Source organism: Melopsittacus undulatus, chromosome 21 (genome assembly GCF_012275295.1).
Source record: "Melopsittacus undulatus isolate bMelUnd1 chromosome 21, bMelUnd1.mat.Z, whole genome shotgun sequence".
NCBI lineage: Eukaryota > Metazoa > Chordata > Aves > Psittaciformes > Psittaculidae > Melopsittacus > Melopsittacus undulatus.
This window is the reverse complement of record NC_047547.1, coordinates 511,272-530,763: the sequence shown is the minus strand read 5'-3', so window position 1 is coordinate 530,763 and position 19,492 is coordinate 511,272. Positions and strand designations below refer to the sequence as shown.

The following is a 19,492-nucleotide window of genomic DNA, read 5'->3' as shown; positions in this document are numbered from 1 at the left end:
CCAAGAGTTAAGATCAGGCTGTGCAAGCTCTAAAAACAATGCTAAACCTCCTGAAAACATTAACCCTTTTAATATCAAGTTCTTGAAAAGAAGTCCTGCACAGTGCAACCGTAGGACGTGACTGCAACTGAGATTCCCAAGGCTATTAATTGAAGTCTAATTGCAACTTACGTGAGTTTGAGGGGCTGGTGGTATGAATTAGTTGTGTAAAGTAATACCTTTGCCCTGTACAAATGGGGTAATTCAACATATTTACAGCATGACTTTCACATTACACCTTTGTTTATAGCATTTTAGGCTCACAGTTCGTACTGGGGTGCCAGCGCAACTGGCAATATCAGTTAAAACAAATATTAGAGGCTTCAAGCTAAAGCTTGTAACTTCCCAGATCCTTTAAGCTCTAAACAAAGGTATATCACAAGTGAAATGCATGTTTCAATCCAAAGAGGAGGACAAAAGGCAATTGTTATGGGTTCTATATAGGAAAACTGTGTCCTGGACCAGGAGTGAGACGAAAGGCTGGTGTGCCACTGCTCCCTTTCTGCACCCCATTAGACGTGTTGATTGTGTAGGAGACACCTGGAACGTAACATAGACTGTAATTAAATGTCTGTGAACCAACCATGCTGCTGCAGGCTGGTCCCAAAATGCCTCACCAGAGCCCCTGACTTCCTGAGAGGTAAGGGATTTTGGGCATCCATTGCCTAAATTTCTGTGTTAGCCAAATCTCTGTTGTTGCTCCTGAATTCCAGTGAGAAGGCAGCGAGACAGAAGGTTCACTTAATGTCTTTTTGGTCTTTCCAAGGAACAATGAGTGTTTCACCTGTTGGTACATAAGAACTCCAGAATCAACAGCTTGTCACTGTGAGAAATGGGAGAGTATCCTGAAGCAAAAATTGACTCTTTTTGACACAGAAAAAAAGGAGGGGAAGGACTGAGGAAGCAAAAAAAAGGAAAATATTTTGATGAGGGTTTGATGAGTCATTTTGACAACTTGCAATCTCTCCCTTTGTCAGCATTCTTCTCCCTCAATGCGCTGCTGAGAATGAAATTCATTACAAGAACATGTGAAGTTCACTAATTTGCTTGTTGCCTCTGGAAATGAATCTGAACTAGCTCTTAAAATAAGTTTTATGCGATAGTCTCAAAGAGCTGTGCTCCATCTCTGTAATTATCTGCAGCCAGAGAAAACTCATTGCATTCAGACAGGACAATGGCAATAACCTACCTGTGCTAAAACCATTCCATAGGTGGAAGATTGGGTCATACCATGTGTTTTTATGCACGTTGTTTCTTGAGCTGTACAGACTCTTTTCCATGTCATTCATGAGATGTTAAAAAGTTGATTTGATTAGTGCAGCCTCGTTCCCTAGTAGCCTAAAGGCAAAGTTGTCCAAGGGAATTCAAGCTGGTAATGTATTTTTTCCTCTCATTAGCCTACATCTGCTCCACATTAGAAGTGAAGGTTGGGATTTTCAAAGGATGTTCCTCATAAAATTCATCAAACACCAGGCCTGGGTGCACCTTCCTCCCTCCTTCACCCATCAAACTAGCCATGGATTCTAATTTCATCTTTGAGACTCCATCTATGGCTAATGGAAAGAGATAGGCATCTCCAGACAGTGATTCATTGCATCCTAAAATAGGCAGCTAAGGCGGGTGGGAGGAATCCACCTCTGGAGGTACTTGCCTCTCTTCTTATTGACTACCAGAGGCAGTCTAGACAACCAGACAACGAGACCAGGCGCCCCAATTCTCGATGGTTAAAGTTGGGTGAAATTAGTCCCACCCTTTGGGCGCCAGATTTCTTTTGCCCCTTTGAAGTCTAAATGAGAGCACACAACATCACACAGCTCCGTCCCCTGGTGTGCACGTATGTCCCATCTCCGTGCGGTGACGAGCGCCTGTAGAGCTGAGGCTTGCAACAAAGCAAAGGGTTGGTTTGATCTTTCTCATGTTGATGTCTTCCTCCACCAAAACTGCACAGTGGAAATGAATGTGGGATATATGGAAATCCGGGCCCCTGAAGATGGGATGAATCTGGGATGGCATCACACTGCCCTCCGAAGCAAAAGGATAAGAAAAGGGGAAAAAAATACTTCATTGTTATTAGGTTACAGCAACTTCCATATAAATCCACAGGAGCTCTTATCCCTTCCGGCTGAAGCAGCTTTCTTGGTCAGAAGAGGTTCTCTCAGCCACACAGAAGGAAGGAATTGCCCCTGGAAGGTGGGTCAGGTCCTCCTGAGAAGCATACTCAGCCAGCAGGAGATAAGCTCTTCCTTTTGCTATGCTAAAGCCCTAGTGCCCAAGCTCATGTTTGTGCAGCTTTGGGATGAGCTACTGAATTGCTGATGAAAGGCCTGGCTGGTGTTCAGAGGGTTGGTCACAGGTTTAAAGTAAAGCACTTGCTGGGTTAACTTATCAGATCTTGAAATGGTTGTGGGGGGGAGTTTGGAGGTGAGAAAACAACCCCAATTCTGTGTCATTTCATGACTTATTCTTCTCTTGCACAAAAAGTGATAGGATTGTCTATTTTCTGTGGGAACACCATAACCCTGATGAGATGCTTAAACCCCTCTTTATGAATATTTATGGCTGCTCAACTGCTCCTTTCTTGTCAAATCTTTCTTGTGGCTTTCTTAATTACAGATGAGGTCTGTTTTCTTTTGTGCTCCCCATATTTGTTCAGGAAATAACTTCCTATCACAAGGGAATTAGGGGGTGGGAGAGAAAACTCTTCCAGTTCTGAATCATGGTGAGTGCTTCAGATAGGAAAGACCTTCTCTTTGAATCTCCCCTTCTGTAGAGCACATACCTGTTCAACGTGCCTCTATATGGTGCACTTCTTTGTTCTGCTTATTGGCTTTCATCAGTTTAATTGCAAAACACTTTAGTCCTTTTTGGTTGATTTATGTAACTGATTTGTTGGCTCCTTCTTTTAATCTGCTCAAATATACAAGAAAATATCCCCTTTGATCTGCTTTGACTAAACTGGTAGTTATAGGATTTCTAAAATGATCCTGAGAAGCCACAGAGCACATTCCTGAGATTTTCCCCTATAAACGGCCCTATTGCAGCAGATTTTGAAGAGGAATAAACTGTGTTTTGTCGTCACACCTCTGTGGTAGACACGCTATAAACATGCAAAGAGACTGAGATAACTTCTCTATGAATCTTCAAGCACCCATTGACTAGCATTTTGTAGGAGACAAAGTTGGTGCAAATCAGCATAAATAAGTTGAATTAAAAGGCTTCATAACTGACACCAACCAACGACTGTATCTGTGTGACACTCTCTGGGCAGCCCTGCCACCTCTGCACAGTTGTTAAGACTTCTAATCAGCAGGTATGTCTTGTCCAGTTTAGGAATAGGGCATTTCTGCCGCCTTGGCAAACACTAAAAACCAAGTGGCAACACATTTGTTCCCTGTGCAATCCATTGGGAAAAAAGGGAAAAGAGGGAAAACATTTAAAGCTCTTGAGTCACTGAGATAGAAGCGAGGGTGCTGCCATTTATGTGCAAGTCAGGACTCTAAGCAAGGACACTAATAGGAGTACAAGCGACATAATTACTCTATGCTGACTACAGAAGGTGAAAGGTGGTTTTAGGAACTGAGATTTCCTTTATGACCTCCCTGCCTGCTTATGGGTGACCAAACTGCTCCAAGACGATGAACAAAGAGTCCTGCCCCTCCTCGCGTGTGTCTCACCACGACAGCTCCACTGACTTGCCTAAAGTTACATCAGATAGACTTTGATGGAATGGTCCTAGAGAGCTCATTTCCAGACACACTTCCCAGAGCACTCTAGGGAAAGGATTCTGAATTGCACACACCTCTTGTTCCAGAGACAGCAAAGGCTCAATCAGGACAAATAAAGAAGGCTGGTGGGAAGCAGGAATCGAGTCATAATAAGAAGTGTCCCAACACAACCACCACCTCTTTAAAGAAACGTCATAAACCAAAAGGAATATGTTTTAAGTGTCCCTTTTTTGATGTGATCCCAGCAGAGTTTCTCTGATGTGGTTTCATGATGCTACGAGGTTCTTGTACCCTGTATGCCTCTCCCTTGTGTGTAAGGTGAAGCCAAGGAGGTTTTTTACCACTAAAAGTGGAGCAGGGCTTTCATTTTTCCACTTTAGATCTTACATCATGGTTGTCCTGACTGGCACAGCTGAAGTATAGATCCAGGTGCTCCAGATCAAGGAGATGAGGTTGGAATCCTCACCCTTGGCCAACACAACCCCTGTGGGTGAGCTGAGTTTACCCTGCTCTTCACAGCTCTCTCCACAGAGTCCTATTGCAGAGTCCATAGGTGCTTGATGGGGCTGAGCTCTGGCCCCCACCTCTGGTCCTAAATTCTTCACTCCTAGGGATGCAGCTGGGAGCACTAGAACTACAGTGCCTGTTACAGAGCTGGAAATGCTTCTGGAGGTGAGTGAGTCCTCTGTGGCAGGCACCAGCACCTTCAGGTAGGGATGCTTTAGCAGTGCTACAGTAGAGCAGTGCATCTTCTGGGTTGTCTCTACCAGACCCACATCCCAGATGGGGTTGGCAGCCAGAGATGGTGGTCACTGCTGTGGGAAAACACACTCTGGATCACTCCCAGGGATGATGCAGCCTTCCTCTTCCTTCTACAGACCAGAACTAGGCTGTTTAATGCCATAAGATAAATAAGAAAACCTTTGAGCTTACCTACATGTTCTCAGAGGGCTCCCAAAGTGTATCCTGCAGGAGAAGAAGGTCACAAGGTTATCCATCACATCACTTGCATTCCTAGTGTTTTCCAGCTTTCTTTGCTGAAAAGTCCCAAGGGCTGAACACTGCCCACACCTGGTTGTACCCTCCAGTAGAGTCTTATACGTTGCAATCTCTATATCCAGGGCAAGTCTGACATTCAGCAGCTCCTGGTAATCCCTCAGCATGCAAGCCAGCTCATCCTTGGCCTTATGGAGGGCATTCTGCAGCTCAACGTGCTTCTCCTGGGCTTCCTTAAGGGCACAATCCCCATGCTGCTCAGCATCACAAATGGAGGTTTGCAGGCAGGAGACCTGTCAGGGTCTTTCTTTCCCTTTCCCTCTTTCTTGCCATCCTTGCCTTTGAAAGAGGAATTCTCGCTTCCGTTGAGAGTCCCAAATTGGGAAATATTCAGGTTGGTTTTAGGAAAGCCAAAATCACAGAATCATAGAATATATGTAAAAATGTTAAATCAAATATAAATTCTGAAACACTACAGAAAAGCTGCACATGTCCCTGTGCTGCCAGACTGGGTTCAAGTCTTGTTTAGAGGATACCAATACTTTGTTCTAATTGGAACTAATAATTAAGGTTTTCCATTACTTCCCGTTATAAACTATATAATGAATTAGATGGTCTGAAAATTATGCCAGTTTCTATGGGTGCCGAATTACTGGTGAGTCATAATTCTATCCTACTTATTGGATGCTTTGAACCTGTGTCAGAAGCATTGTGTCCTGCCAGAATTCATGCTGGAGCAATTTTAACCACTTTCCAAACTAATCCAATGATCTAATTTGGTGCAATTAGTTCCTTGCAATAATCAAAACAACCCAACAGAAAACAGGCCATCAGATAACCTCTCCTCCTTGCTCAGCACTGGTAACGTCTTCTCTGGACCAATGGAACCAGTGTGAGCCTTGATAAAGGTGAAAGAAATGAATGCCACAGGGATGTAGGAAACATGATTTGGGATCTCACATCTAGGACCCAGTGAGTAGATATGATCAATATTACCTGCTTCTTCACATTTTCTAGGTTAAACTGCCTTCTCTGGACCACAAAACTCAGCTCTTCAATCTCTTTCTGGTGAGACAGACATGAGATACTGCTCTCCAGAGAGCCTTTCCTCTCTTCTTGAGTCCAAGGAAGTCTAAAATGACCAGCTCAGATGTGGATGCTCAACTTTTAGGGGGAAGAAAAAGTAGAGTGTCTGTACCTTCTTATGAAGTTTTTGGCTTTGACTGCATAGAACACATTGAAAAATGAGACTCCTGTGGAAAACGTGATAAATAGCTTAGAAAAGAAGCAACTCAGCCCCAAGCCTGTGAACTGTCAGCTTATGAGTCATTTAGTTGGAAACTGTGGTGTGCAGATTGTGAATGCACCAGCAACCAGCATCCAGCATCCAAAAATACCTTCTTAACACAGCAGCTCTATGGCTACTCTCTGTTGCTCTCCTTTGTGTTTGAGCTTGTAATTAAAACCCTTGGGATACCTCAAGGCAAATAAAAGAGATTTATTGGAATTGCTTGACAGACAGGGAAGAAAAGGCTGATAAGTTTAATAGAGCTGCTGAGAGCCTCACAATGCCTCAGAGGCAGAGCCAAGATTCCATCTCTGTCCTTGTGGCTGCTCTCCAGCTTGTCTTTCAGAGCAGAAAGGGGAAGGGTTTTCATTTCAGATGATCTGAAAGGAACAGTTTTCCCCTGCTATTGCATTGAACCCATCCTTAACTTTGTCAACAGGCTCGAAGGTTGGTCGGTGTTTTCTTGGCAGTCAAACATTTGGGTGTTTCAGATTCCCAAGAAATGGATTAGTCCTTCCCGTGCCCGTTTCTTTCATTGTTTTTGCTGGGATTTTTTCATCACTTTTTTGTCTCTCCTGGGGCTCATTGGAGGCCTTTTCCCATCACCTTTCACAAGAAGGCTGATGAAAACCAAAACTGGTTACCAGAAACCTCGCTGTCTCCAAGAGCAGCTGATGCCAAAGGTTTTCTTGTACCTCATTATTTGCAAATGTTCTACACTGGAACAGCTTGCCCTTAGCCCAGCAAGAGAGATAATTGATGCTATGAAGTAGCTGGAAAGACAACCGACTTAATTGCAGGTTCTTGACAGCACTATCAATTACACCTACACACAGAAGAGCAGGAATGATTGAAGTCCTGGGTGTCTCACTTGGCTGCTTAAATACAGGCAGAGCCCATGACAATCCCAGCTGGAAGAGCAGGATTGGAGCCCAGGAGGAGGGCACTTGGCCTGGAGCTGCTCTGACTCTGTCTTCACTTTGTGCTTCCCATTTGTCTCTCCTTGGTCTCCCACCGCACCCCCCTGATGCATCTGCACAGCCCCATGAGGAGGTTCCATGCTGCTTCTGAGCACAAGTGGATGACCTCAGGGCACTCTGCCTGGTCCTGCAATTGGGCTCCTTTCCAGCAACCAGACTGAGCTCAGAGCTTTGGTTTCCTCACTGTAGATGGAGCCCACAGGGTCATGGAGGGTTTCAAGAGTTTTCCTCCCATAGGTACACTTTGATAAGTAAAACTTCTGCACTGGGGTTTTCACACCCCCGGACACGGTGAGAGGTTCGTCCATCCAGATCCACCTCATCTCTGAGTCCAGATGTCCCCTGGCGACCCTGAGTCCCCAAAAGGCAGATGATGCCACCAGATGCAACCCTTGGGCTGTTCTCAACTGCTCAGCTCGGGCTGTAGCTTGGAGGACCATGAGGTCAGCTCTGCCTTCCTCTCCTGACTTCATCTCATCTCTAACTTGCCACAGGAGATACAGCTTCTGTGTATTGTTTGACAATGCAGAGTGTCCAGGTTTAAAATACACCAGATCTTCTCCCCACACTTCCATTTGATGGAACTCGGGGCATTCAAGTCTGAGTAATTGCGTTTGCTGCCTCTCCATGTCAGGAGAGAGAGGGTTGTACGTGCATGTGGGCACCAGGGGAGTAGCTCCCGGGGTAATCACAGCTCATTAATTCACTTCTAATCACCAGGAATTTTGGAAGGAGGCCCAAAAATTGGAGGCCCCCAAGTTTTTATGGTACTACAATGCAGCCCTCACTGATTTCACAGCTTCTTGGTGAAGTAAATCAGGACAACTTCTTGTTCAGGCCACATCCATACAGCAAAGAGGGCTCAAGCCCCAAGCTCCACCAGTCAGACTGAAACTGGGGGTACTGGCGCAAAGACCAGCTCACCACCACTCACTATGGCACTCCTGTTTTCACCCACTAGGTGGTGGTATCTAACACATCTTGGTCTCTTGCTTCGGTTCTTGGTGGTGACATGAGCCTGTTCACACCCAGTTCAACACCCAGAAACCTCTCTGGATGCCACCAGCAAGAGCTGGCTCACACCTATAGAGGGTAATATTTAGAAACCTTGACAGCATGTAACCAACAGGGCCCTCAGGCCTTGCAGAAAGGTGGGATTTCATATGGATTTGTGCTCTTGAGGTTGACTATGAGCCTGGGATATTTTGTAAAACATGTGTGCATCCAATAATGCAGCTGTGCCAGAAAAACAACACTGAGATAGCGAGTTACTCCCAGTTTTAAGGACAACTGGTCTACTTCATCTTCTTCACCACGTTGGTGTCCTTATGTCCTACCTGAAATCTTGCTCATCCTGTCAATACCCTTGGAGGCTCAAGCTGTGCCTAGGTACAGGGGGTCAGTAGACACCTTTCAGCATTACACCTGAGCATGTTTATGGTGTGATAACTGATAAAACACGCCCCAAGATATTAATCTGAAGACCCCATTATAGGACCTTCTTTTTCTCAGCCCCCAAAACTCAAAAATCAAAGTGTCCCCTCATGCAGTCATTTTGGTGTCATTTTCCATCAGAAATGCAGTATCTAACTGATATATGTAACTTCACATTGAGTCAATGAGAAGTCAGCGGTGGATGTTCCACACAGACACTGCACCTCTTGAGCCCCTTTCCACATATTGCGTGTGCTGTTGTGGTGGGAAGAAAGTCATCTGCTTGATCATCCCAGCTCAGATCTGGATGGTCCAAAGACCTGCAGCTTGGTTTTGGTCTGAGCAGAGCTCCTTGCAGATGCTAGCAGGAGTTGGACCAAAGAGCTGCCAAAGGAAAGGAACCACAATAGCTAACAGATTTCCAGACAACTGAAATCCTGCTACTAAACCAGAGATGATTTCATATGGAAGGTGCCAGAACACTCATCTCAAGAAACCGGAGGTATCATTATAGCTTAGCTGACAAGCAGAACAGGTTTTGATATACCCATCCAAACCATTCCTTCACTAAATTAGCCCGGCGCTTCAGGCTAGGTACTACCAGCGTGTAAACAGTAGTTAAAACAACTCAGTGGAAATGCTGATCAAGCCCCTGTACAAGCTGGGGGTTTGCAATCTCTTTTCTAAGCTGGTCTCCCAGGCTCCCGTTGTAGTCAACCGAAACAGTTGGTTTGTCTGATCTCCAATGGGTGTTTCATCCCATCTGAAGGTAGAGGCACAAATGAGGTCTTTTGAGTCGCCTCCACAAGGGCCCATTTCTCTTGGCTGACTCCACCTCCTTCCTTTCCACCCCTTTACTCTATAAAGTAGATCAGTAAAACACCCACAGACCCGATCACGATGTTCATATTAACTCTTTATTTCTTCTAGAGATGAGATGCCCTAGGCACCCTGTCTACAGAATTAATCAGTGCAAGTATAATATATATATATATATATATATATATATACTTGGTAGTATGCAGAATTCCACAGCTTCCACTTCTTACTGTGAGAGGAGAGGCTTTGTCTCGATGGAAAAGCCTTACCCAATGTCTCAGATAAGAAGTGGGGTGGTGACGATGCAGCTGGTTTATCACTTGGATCCTGAGGAATGGGGCTGGTTCAGTGAGCAAAGTAGGAGCAGCCACCAGCAGGGTGAACAACCGGCCTCAGCTGCTGGAGGGCAGCTCTACACAGCGTTTCACAAGCCCAGGTAGACTCATAGCACCCACACATTGAACCTGTGGGACATGAGCCAGAGCAGATGCAAACACGGGCTCATCTCAGAAGGGTTTGCTAACATCACAGTTCACTGCTGCAGCTGACTCTCCATGGTGGTGATAGATTGGCCTCAAACACAGTGTCTGGACCTCCCTACATGCAGGGCACTCACAACTGCTCCCAGACTATGCTCTGAATGTTTCATTTAGCCCTTTGTGCTCCCCATCAACCTTCTCCAGTTGTTTTCATGGCTCTATAGCCATTTGCAAATGGGTCGCCCCAGAGGATTTCCCAGCAACAGGAGGATCTCCCTCCCTACTGGCTGCCACCCCCAGGACTCTTCATGGTTGGGTTCCTTACCAATGCCTGTCAAATTTTCAGTGTCAGACATCAGATCAGTTCCTTCATTCATGTCTGTATCAGAAGAAATGGGGTAGCCCTAAACCTCAGTGAGGATGCCCCATCCCTGGCAGTGTTCAATGTTGGATGTGGCTTGGAGCAAGCTGCTCTAGTGGAAGATGTCCCTGCCCATGGCAGGGGTCAGAGCTGGATGAGCTTTCAGGTCCCTCCCAACCCAAACCATTCCATGATTCTATGACTTTAAGGAAGTTCTGTGAGAAATGTAGAAAAAGTCTTCCTTCCTCTGCATAGAAGTGATAATTGAATAAGTTGTTGCCCAAAAAATGCTTATGTGGGTACATATGACCCAAGTGTGACTGGGGATCGCAGGAGGGAAAGATAGGACTAGAAGGGAGATAAGGAGATGTTGTTCATGGAGTTTCTGCTCTTTTCTTCCACTGCAAGTGCAATGAGAGCAAAATCTACATGGACAATTCTGTCCCCTGGTTATTGAATGAGTGACTCCTGGAGGCAATGGTGGACCCAAGGTGTAGCCACACATCCTGGTTCAGCAGATGGACTTACCCAACACACATTCATTCGTAAGCAGCTTCTTCCACTGTATCACTGGTATTTTCTCAATGTTGGGTCAGATCTCCACAAGCTGCTTTATCCAGTCAGAGTTCTCCAATCATAGTCAATCAATGAGTTGTCCTCATCATAGACATCAGGGTCGCACCCTCCCATAGACCAATACACACACCACAAACAGGGTTTCAAGCTTTTAGTTGCCAAAGACAAAAGTTCCAAAGAGCTGAGCTCAAGGGCTCAGAGAACACTTGAAGAAACAAGAGCAACCATCACAACCATGCCCTAGACCCGGGGTGTATGGTTGGAGAATGGCTGTGGAGGAAGAGGAGAGCTCAGGATTATGTGTGACCCATTCAGAGAAGCAGTGACTCAGTGATGGAGAAGAAACCATTGCCTCAAAGGTGAGATCAATGTCTTCTTCCATCCCTCTTCTGGCAGATTTTGGCATGGAAATATCAGTTTTGGGGTGCATCTCCAGAAGAATCAGATCCACTTCCAAAGACAGACCAGTAAACCCGCCTTCGGGAAGGACACCCTCCTTCGGGAGTCCCATCTCCACAGCTGCCCACACCATAACCCCCTTCCCCTCCAGAGGAAGCACCAAAGGAAGAGCCATAACCTTCACTGTCAGAACCATAGACACCCCCTGAGCTGGATTCCCAACCTCCAGAGCCATACCCTCCACTGCCAGAGCCACAGATACCTCCACAGCTCGACACCCCACCTCCTGACCCAGAGCTCCCACCACCTCCTGAGATGGAGCATTCACTGCCTGAGCTTCCACCTCCTCCATAGACTGAAGCTCCTCCGCCACAACAGACGGAGCCTCCACTGCTTGAGCTGCCTCCAATTCCATAACTTGAGCCTCCTCCGTATCCTCCCTCAGTGCAACAGCCACTGCCAGAGCTGGAGCCCCAACCTCCAGAGCTGGAACCTCCATGACCTGAGCTTCCCCCTCCAAATCCCGATCCTCCTCCAGAGCTGCCACCTCCATATCCTGAACCGCCTCCTGAGATACCTCCTGACCCAGAGCTACCACCACCAATGCGACCACCACTACCAGAGCTGGCGCCAAAACCTCCAGAGCTGGAGCCTCCATGACCGGAGCTTCCTCCTGATCCAGAGATGGATCCTCTCCTACCAGAGCTGCTGCCACCACCAGAGCTCATTCCCCCACCATGGGGACTGCATCTGCCACTGCCAGAGCTGGAGCCCCAACCTCCAGAGCTGCCACCTCCAGAGCTGGAGCTTCCCATACCAGAGCCACCTCCTCCACCTCCAGAGATGGATCCTCTTCTGCCAGAGCTTCCTCCTCCTCCATAACTTGAGCCACCTCCACCAACGTAACCACCACTGCCAGAGCTGGAGCCCCCATGACCGGAGCTTCCTCCTCCTCCATACACTGAGCCACCTCCAGAGCTGCCACCTCCAGAGCTGGAGCTGCCCATACCAGAGCTGCCTCCTCCATATCCTGAGCTACCACCACCAATGCAACCACCACTGCCAGAGCTGGAGCCCCAACCTCCAGAGCTACCACCTCCAGAGCTGGAGCTTCCCATACCTGAGCCGCCTCCTCCACCTCCAGAGATAGATCCTCTCCTGCCAGAGCTGCTGCCACCACCAGAGCTCATTCCCCCACCATGGGGACTGCATCTGCCACTGCCAGAGCTGGAGCCCCAACCTCCAGAGCTGCCACCTCCAGAGCTGGAGCTTCCCATACCAGAGCCACCTCCTCCACCTCCAGAGATGGATCCTCTTCTGCCAGAGCTTCCTCCTCCTCCATAACTTGAGCCACCTCCACCAACGCAACTGCCACTGCCAGAGCTGGAGCCCCAGCCTCCAGAGCTGGAGCCTCCATGACCGGAGCTTCCTCCTCCATATCCTGAGCCACCTCCAGAGCTGCCACCTCCAGAGCTGGAGCTGCCCATACCAGAGCTGCCTCCTCCATATCCTGAGCTACCACCACCAATGCAACCACCACTGCCAGAGCTGGAGCCCCAACCTCCAGAGCTGCCACCTCCAGAGCTGGAGCTGCCCATACCTGAGCCGCCTCCTCCACCTCCAGAGATGGATCCTCTTCTGCCAGAGCTGCTGCCACCACCAGAGCTCATTCCCCCACCATGGGGACTGCATCTGCCACTGCCAGAGCTGGAGCCCCAACCTCCAGAGCTGGAGCCCCCATGACCAGAGATTCCTCCTCCATATCCTGAGCCTCCTCCAGAGCTGGAGCTGCCCATACCTGAGCCGCCTCCTCCACCTCCAGAGATGGATCCTCTTCTGCCAGAGCTTCCTTCTCCTCCATAACTTGAGCCACCTCCACCAACGCAACCGCCACTGCCAGAGCTGGAACCTCCATGACCGGAGCTTCCTCCTCCATATCCAGAGCCACCTCCAGAGCTGCCACCTCCAGAGCTGGAGCTGCCCATACCAGAGCTGCCTCCTCCATATCCTGAGCTACCACCACCAATGCAACCACCACTGCCAGAGCTGGAGCCCCAACCTCCAGAGCTACCACCTCCAGAGCTGGAGCTTCCCATACCTGAGCCGCCTCCTCCACCTCCAGAGATAGATCCTCTCCTGCCAGAGCTGCTGCCACCACCAGAGCTCATTCCCCCACCATGGGGACTGCATCTGCCACTGCCAGAGCTGGAGCCCCAACCTCCAGAGCTGCCACCTCCAGAGCTGGAGCTTCCCATACCAGAGCCACCTCCTCCACCTCCAGAGATGGATCCTCTTCTGCCAGAGCTTCCTCCTCCTCCATAACTTGAGCCACCTCCACCAACGCAACTGCCACTGCCAGAGCTGGAGCCCCAGCCTCCAGAGCTGGAGCCTCCATGACCGGAGCTTCCTCCTCCATATCCTGAGCCACCTCCAGAGCTGCCACTTCCAGAGCTGGAGCTTCCCATACCTGAGCTGCCTCCTCCACCTCCAGAGATGGATCCTCTTCTGCCAGAGCTGCTGCCACCACCAGAGCTCATTCCCCCACCATGGGGACTGCATCTGCCACTGCCAGAGCTGGAGCCCCAAACTCCAGAGCTGGAGCCCCCATGACCAGAGATTCCTCCTCCATATCCTGAGCCTCCTCCAGAGCTGGAGCTGCCCATACCTGAGCCGCCTCCTCCACCTCCAGAGATGGATCCTCTTCTGCCAGAGCTTCCTCCTCCTCCATAACTTGAGCCACCTCCACCAACGCAACTGCCACTGCCAGAGCTGGAGCCCCAGCCTCCAGAGCTGGAGCCTCCATGACCGGAGCTTCCTCCTCCATATCCTGAGCCACCTCCAGAGCTGCCACTTCTAGAGCTGGAGCTTCCCATACCTGAGCTGCCTCCTCCACCTCCAGAGATGGATCCTCTTCTGCCAGAGCTGCTGCCACCACCAGAGCTCATTCCCCCACCATGGGGACTGCATCTGGCACTGCCAGAGCTGGAGCCCCAACCTCCAGAGCTGGAGCCCCCATGACCAGAGATTCCTCCTCCATATCCTGAGCCTCCTCCAGAGCTGGAGCTGCTCATACCTGAGCCGCCTCCTCCACCTCCAGAGATGGATCCTCTTCTGCCAGAGCTTCCTCCTCCTCCATAACTTGAGCCACCTCCACCAACGCAACCGCCACTGCCAGAGCTGGAACCTTCATGACCGGAGCTTCCTCCTCCATATCCTGAGCCACCTCCAGAGCTGCCACCTCCAGAGCTGGAGCTGCCCATACCAGAGCTGACTCCTCCATATCCTGAGCTACCACCACCAATGCAACCACCACTGCCAGAGCTGGAGCCCCAACCTCCAGAGCTGCCACCTCCAGAGCTGGAGCTGCCCATACCTGAGCCGCCTCCTCCACCTCCAGAGATGGATCCTCTCCTGCCAGAGCTGCTGCCACCACCAGAGCTCATTCCCCCACCATGGGGACTGCATCTGCCACTGCCAGAGCTGGAGCCCCAACCTCCAGTGCTGCCACTTCCAGAGCTGGAGCTTCCCATACCTGAGCTGCCTCCTCCACCTCCAGAGATGGATCCTCTCCTGCCAGAGCTTCCTCCTTCTCCATAACTTGAGCCACCTCCACCAACGTAACCGCCACTGCCAGAGCTGGAGCCCCCATGACCGGAGCTTCCTCCTCCATATCCTGAGCCACCTCCAGAGCTGCCACCTCCAGAGCTGGAGCTGCCCATACCTGAGCTGCCTCCTCCATATCCTGAGCTACCACCACCAATGCAACCACCACTGCCAGAGCTGGAGCCCCAGTCTCCAGAGCTGGAGCCTCCATGACCGGAGCTTCCTCCTCCATATCCTGAGCCACCTCCAGAGCTGCCACCTCCAGAGCTGGAGCTTCCCATACCTGAGCCGCCTCCTCCACCTCCAGAGATAGATCCTCTCCTGCCAGAGCTACTGCCACCACCAGAGCTCATTCCCCCACCATGGGGACTGCATCTGCCACTGCCAGAGCTGGAGCCCCAACTTCCAGAGCTGCCACTTCCAGAGCTGGAGCTTCCCATACCTGAGCTGCCTCCTCCACCTCCAGAGATGGATCCTCTCCTGCCAGAGCTTCCTCCTTCTCCATAACTTGAGCCACCTCCACCAACGTAACCGCCACTGCCAGAGCTGGAGCCCCCATGACCGGAGCTTCCTCCTCCATATCCTGAGCCACCTCCAGAGCTGCCACCTCCAGAGCTGGAGCTGCCCATACCTGAGCTGCCTCCTCCATATCCTGAGCTACCACCACCAATGCAACCACCACTGCCAGAGCTGGAGCCCCAGTCTCCAGAGCTGGAGCCTCCATGACCGGAGCTTCCTCCTCCATATCCTGAGCCACCTCCAGAGCTGCCACTTCCAGAGCTGGAGCTGCCCATACCTGAGCCGCCTCCTCCACCTCCAGAGATGGATCCTCTCCTGCCAGAGCTACTGCCACCACCAGAGCTCATTCCCCCACCATGGGGACTGCATCTGCCACTGCCAGAGCTGGAGCCCCAACCTCCAGAGCTGCCACTTCCAGAGCTGGAGCTGCCCGTACCTGAGCCGCCTCCTCCACCACCAGAGATGGATCCTCTCCTGCCAGAGCTGCTGCCACCACCAGAGCTCATTCCCCCACCATGGGGACTGCATATGCCACTGCCAGAGCTTGAGGCCCAACCTCCAGAGCTGGAGCCTCCATGACTGGAGCTTCCTCCTCCATATCCTGAGCCTCCTCCAGAGCTGGAGCTGCCCATACCTGAGCCGCCTCCTCCTCCACCTCCAGAGATGGATCCTCTTCTGCCTGAGCTGCCTCCTCCTCCGTATCCTGAGCCACCTCCTGACACACCTCCTGATCCAGAGCTACCTCCAGAGATGGATCCTCTCCTGCCAGAGCTTCCTCCTCCTCCATAACTTGAGCCACCTCCACCAACGCAACTGCCACTGCCAGAGCTGGAGCCTCCATGACCGGAGCTTCCTCCTCCTCCATACCCTGAGCCACCTCCAGAGCTGCCACCTCCAGAGCTGGAGCTGCCCATACCTGAGCTGCCTCCTCCATATCCTGAGCTGCCACCACCAATGCAACCACCACTGCCAGAGCTGGAGCCCCAGCCTCCAGAGCTGGAGCCTCCATGACCAGAGCTTCCTCCTGATCCAGAGATGGATCCTCTCCTACCAGAGCTGCTGCCACCACCAGAGCTCATTCCCCCACCATGGGGACTGCATCTGCCACTGCCAGAGCTGGAGCCCCAACCTCCAGAGCTGGAGCCTCCATGACCGGAGCTTCCTCCTCCAAATCCTGAGCCTCCTCCTGAGCTGCCACCTCCAGAGCTGGAACTTCCCATACCTGAGCCGCCTCCTCCACCTCCAGAGATGGATCCTCTTCTGCCAGAGCTGCTGCCACCACCAGAACTCATTCCCCCACCATGGGGACTGCATCTGCCACTGCCAGAGCTGGAGCCTCCATGACCGGAGCTTCCTCCTCCATATCCAGAGCCACCTCCAGAGCTGCCACCTCCAGAGCTGGAGCTGCCCATACCAGAGCTGCCTCCTCCATATCCTGAGCTACCACCACCAATGCAACCACCACTGCCAGAGCTGGAGCTCCAGCCTCCAGAGCTGGAGCCTCCAGAGGTGGAGCTTCCCATACCTAAGCCGCCTACTCCACCACCTCCAGAGATGGATCCTCTCCTGCCAGAGCTGCTGCCACCACCAGAGCTCATTCCCCCACCATGGGGACTGCATCTGCCACTGCCAGAGCTGGAGCCCCAACCTCCAGAGCTGCCACCTCCAGAGCTGGAGCTTCCCATACCAGAGCCACCTCCTCCACCTCCAGAGATGGATCCTCTTCTGCCAGAGCTTCCTCCTCCTCCATAACTTGAGCCACCTCCACCAACGCAACCACCACTGCCAGAGCTGGAGCCTCCATGACCGGAGCTTCTTCCTCCATATCCTGAGCCACATCCAGAGCTGCCACCTCCAGAGCTGGAGCTGCCCATACCTGAGCTGCTTCCTCCATATCCTGAGCTACCACCACCAATGCAACCACCACTGCCAGAGCTGGAGCCTCCAGAGCTGGAGCTTCCCATACCTGAGCCACCTCCTCCACCTCCAGAGATGGATCCTCTTCTGCCAGAGCTTCTTCCTCCTCCATAACTTGAGCCACCTTCACCAACGCAACTGCTACTGCCAGAGCTGGAGCCTCCATGACCGGAGCTTCCTCCTCCATATCCTGAGCCACCTCCAGAACTGCCACCTCCAGAGCTGGAGCTGCCCATACCTAAGCCGCCTCCTCCACCACCAGAGATGGATCCTCTCCTGCCAGAGCTGCTGCCACCACCAGAGCTCATTCCCCCACCATGGGGACTGCATCTGCCACTGCCAGAGCTGGTGCCCCAACCTCCAGTGCTGCCACTTCCAGAGCTGGAGCTGCCCATACCTGAGCCGCCTCCTCCACCTCCAGAGATGGATCCTCTTCTGCCAGAGCTTCCTCCTCCTCCATAACTTGAGCCACCTTCACCAACGCAACTGCCACTGCCAGAGCTGGAGCCTCCATGACCGGAGCTTCCTCCTCCTCCATACACTGAGCCACCTCCAGAGCTGCCACGTCCAGAGGTGGAGATGCCCATACCAGAGCTGCCTCCTCCATATCCTGAGCTACCACCACCAATGCAACCACCACTGCCAGAGCTGGAGCCCCAGCCTCCAGAGCTGGAGCCTCCATGACCGGAGCTTCCTCCTCCATATCCTGAGCCACCTCCAGAGCTGCCACCTCCAGAGCTGGAGCTGCCCATACCTGAGCCGCCTCCTCCACCTCCAGAGATGGAACCTCTTCTGCCAGAGCTGCTGCCACGACCAGAGCTCATTCCCCCACCATGGGGACTGCATATGCCACTGCCAGAGCTTGAGGCCCAACCTCCAGAGCTGCAGCCTCCATGACCGGAGCTTCCTCCTCCATATCCTGAGCCACCTCCAGAGCTGCCACCTCCAGAGCTGGAGCTGCCCATACCTGAGCTGCTTCCTCCATATCCTGAGCTACCACCACCAATGCAACCACCACTGCCAGAGCTGGAGCCCCAACTTCCAGAGCTGGAGCCTCCATAACCGGAGCTTCCTCCTCCATATCCTGAGCCACCTCCAGATCTGCCACCTCCAGAGCTGGAGCTGCCCATACCTGAGCTGCCTCCCCCATATCCTGAGCCACCTCCAGAGCTGCCACCTCCAGAGGTGGAGCTGCCCATACCTGAGCTGCTTCCTCCATATCCTGAGCTACCACCACCAATGCAACCACCACTGCCAGAGCTGGAGCCTCCAGAGCTGGAGCTTCCCATACCTGAGCCACCTCCTCCACCTCCAGAGATGGATCCTCTTCTGCCAGAGCTTCTTCCTCCTCCATAACTTGAGCCACCTTCACCAACGCAACTGCTACTGCCAGAGCTGGAGCCTCCATGACCGGAGCTTCCTCCTCCATATCCTGAGCCACCTCCAGAACTGCCACCTCCAGAGCTGGAGCTGCCCATACCTAAGCCGCCTCCTCCACCACCAGAGATGGATCCTCTCCTGCCAGAGCTGCTGCCACCACCAGAGCTCATTCCCCCACCATGGGGACTGCATCTGCCACTGCCAGAGCTGGTGCCCCAACCTCCAGTGCTGCCACTTCCAGAGCTGGAGCTGCCCATACCTGAGCCGCCTCCTCCACCTCCAGAGATGGATCCTCTTCTGCCAGAGCTTCCTCCTCCTCCATAACTTGAGCCACCTTCACCAACGCAACTGCCACTGCCAGAGCTGGAGCCTCCATGACCGGAGCTTCCTCCTCCTCCATACACTGAGCCACCTCCAGAGCTGCCACCTCCAGAGCTGGAGCTGCCCATACCAGAGCTGCCTCCTCCATATCCTGAGCTACCACCACCAATGCAACCACCACTGCCAGAGCTGGAGCCCCAGCCTCCAGAGCTGGAGCCTCCATGACCGGAGCTTCCTCCTCCATATCCTGAGCCACCTCCAGAGCTGCCACCTCCAGAGCTGGAGCTGCCCATACCTGAGCCGCCTCCTCCACCTCCAGAGATGGAACCTCTTCTGCCAGAGCTGCTGCCACCACCAGAGCTCATTCCCCCACCATGGGGACTGCATATGCCACTGCCAGAGCTTGAGGCCCAACCTCCATAGCTGGAGCCTCCATGACCGGAGCTTCCTCCTCCATATCCTGAGCCACCTCCAGAGCTGCCACCTCCAGAGCTGCAGCTGCCCATACCTGAGCTGCCTCCTCCTCTACCTCCAGAGATGCATCCTCCATGACCTGAGCTTCCTCCTGAAATACATCCTGTTCCAGAGCTTCCTCCTCCTCCAGAGATGGAGCTGCCTTTTGAGCCTCCTCCTCCTCCACATACAGATCCACCACT

At 52.0% G+C, this 19,492-nt stretch overlaps 3 protein-coding genes across 10 annotated transcripts; all 3 read right to left on the bottom strand.

Moving 5' to 3' along the window:
- Nucleotides 1–10,833: 10,833 nt before the first annotated feature.
- On the bottom strand, nucleotides 10,834–14,060 carry LOC117437341 (uncharacterized). The gene is made up of 5 exons (XM_034071582.1): nucleotides 14,023–14,060; nucleotides 13,330–13,812; nucleotides 12,658–13,059; nucleotides 12,067–12,546; nucleotides 10,834–11,874 (listed from the first exon to the last, which is right to left on the bottom strand). The coding sequence occupies exons 2-4, from the start codon at nucleotides 13,653–13,655 to the stop codon at nucleotides 12,186–12,188; spliced, it is 1,089 nt and encodes a 362-aa protein (XP_033927473.1). The 5' UTR covers nucleotides 13,656–13,812; nucleotides 14,023–14,060; the 3' UTR covers nucleotides 10,834–11,874; nucleotides 12,067–12,185.
- On the bottom strand, nucleotides 10,834–17,015 carry LOC117437340 (uncharacterized). Of its 8 annotated transcripts, XM_034071576.1 has the most exons (6): nucleotides 16,765–17,015; nucleotides 16,348–16,458; nucleotides 15,862–16,206; nucleotides 15,655–15,663; nucleotides 15,439–15,495; nucleotides 10,834–11,769 (listed from the first exon to the last, which is right to left on the bottom strand). In XM_034071576.1, the coding sequence occupies exons 2-6, from the start codon at nucleotides 16,366–16,368 to the stop codon at nucleotides 10,885–10,887; spliced, it is 1,317 nt and encodes a 438-aa protein (XP_033927467.1). In that variant the 5' UTR covers nucleotides 16,369–16,458; nucleotides 16,765–17,015; the 3' UTR covers nucleotides 10,834–10,884. The 8 variants fall into 8 exon arrangements, with proteins under 8 accessions (XP_033927467.1, XP_033927466.1, XP_033927468.1 ...); XM_034071575.1 differs by having other exon boundaries at nucleotides 15,862–16,458; XM_034071577.1 differs by lacking the exon at nucleotides 16,765–17,015 and having other exon boundaries at nucleotides 16,348–16,756.
- Nucleotides 16,813–19,297, bottom strand: LOC117437351 (loricrin-like). The gene is made up of 4 exons (XM_034071602.1): nucleotides 19,054–19,297; nucleotides 18,730–18,885; nucleotides 17,533–18,402; nucleotides 16,813–17,342 (listed from the first exon to the last, which is right to left on the bottom strand). Exons 1-4 carry the CDS (start codon nucleotides 19,199–19,201, stop codon nucleotides 16,813–16,815), a joined length of 1,704 nt encoding a protein of 567 aa, XP_033927493.1. The 5' UTR covers nucleotides 19,202–19,297.
- Nucleotides 19,298–19,492: the final 195 nt, after the last annotated feature.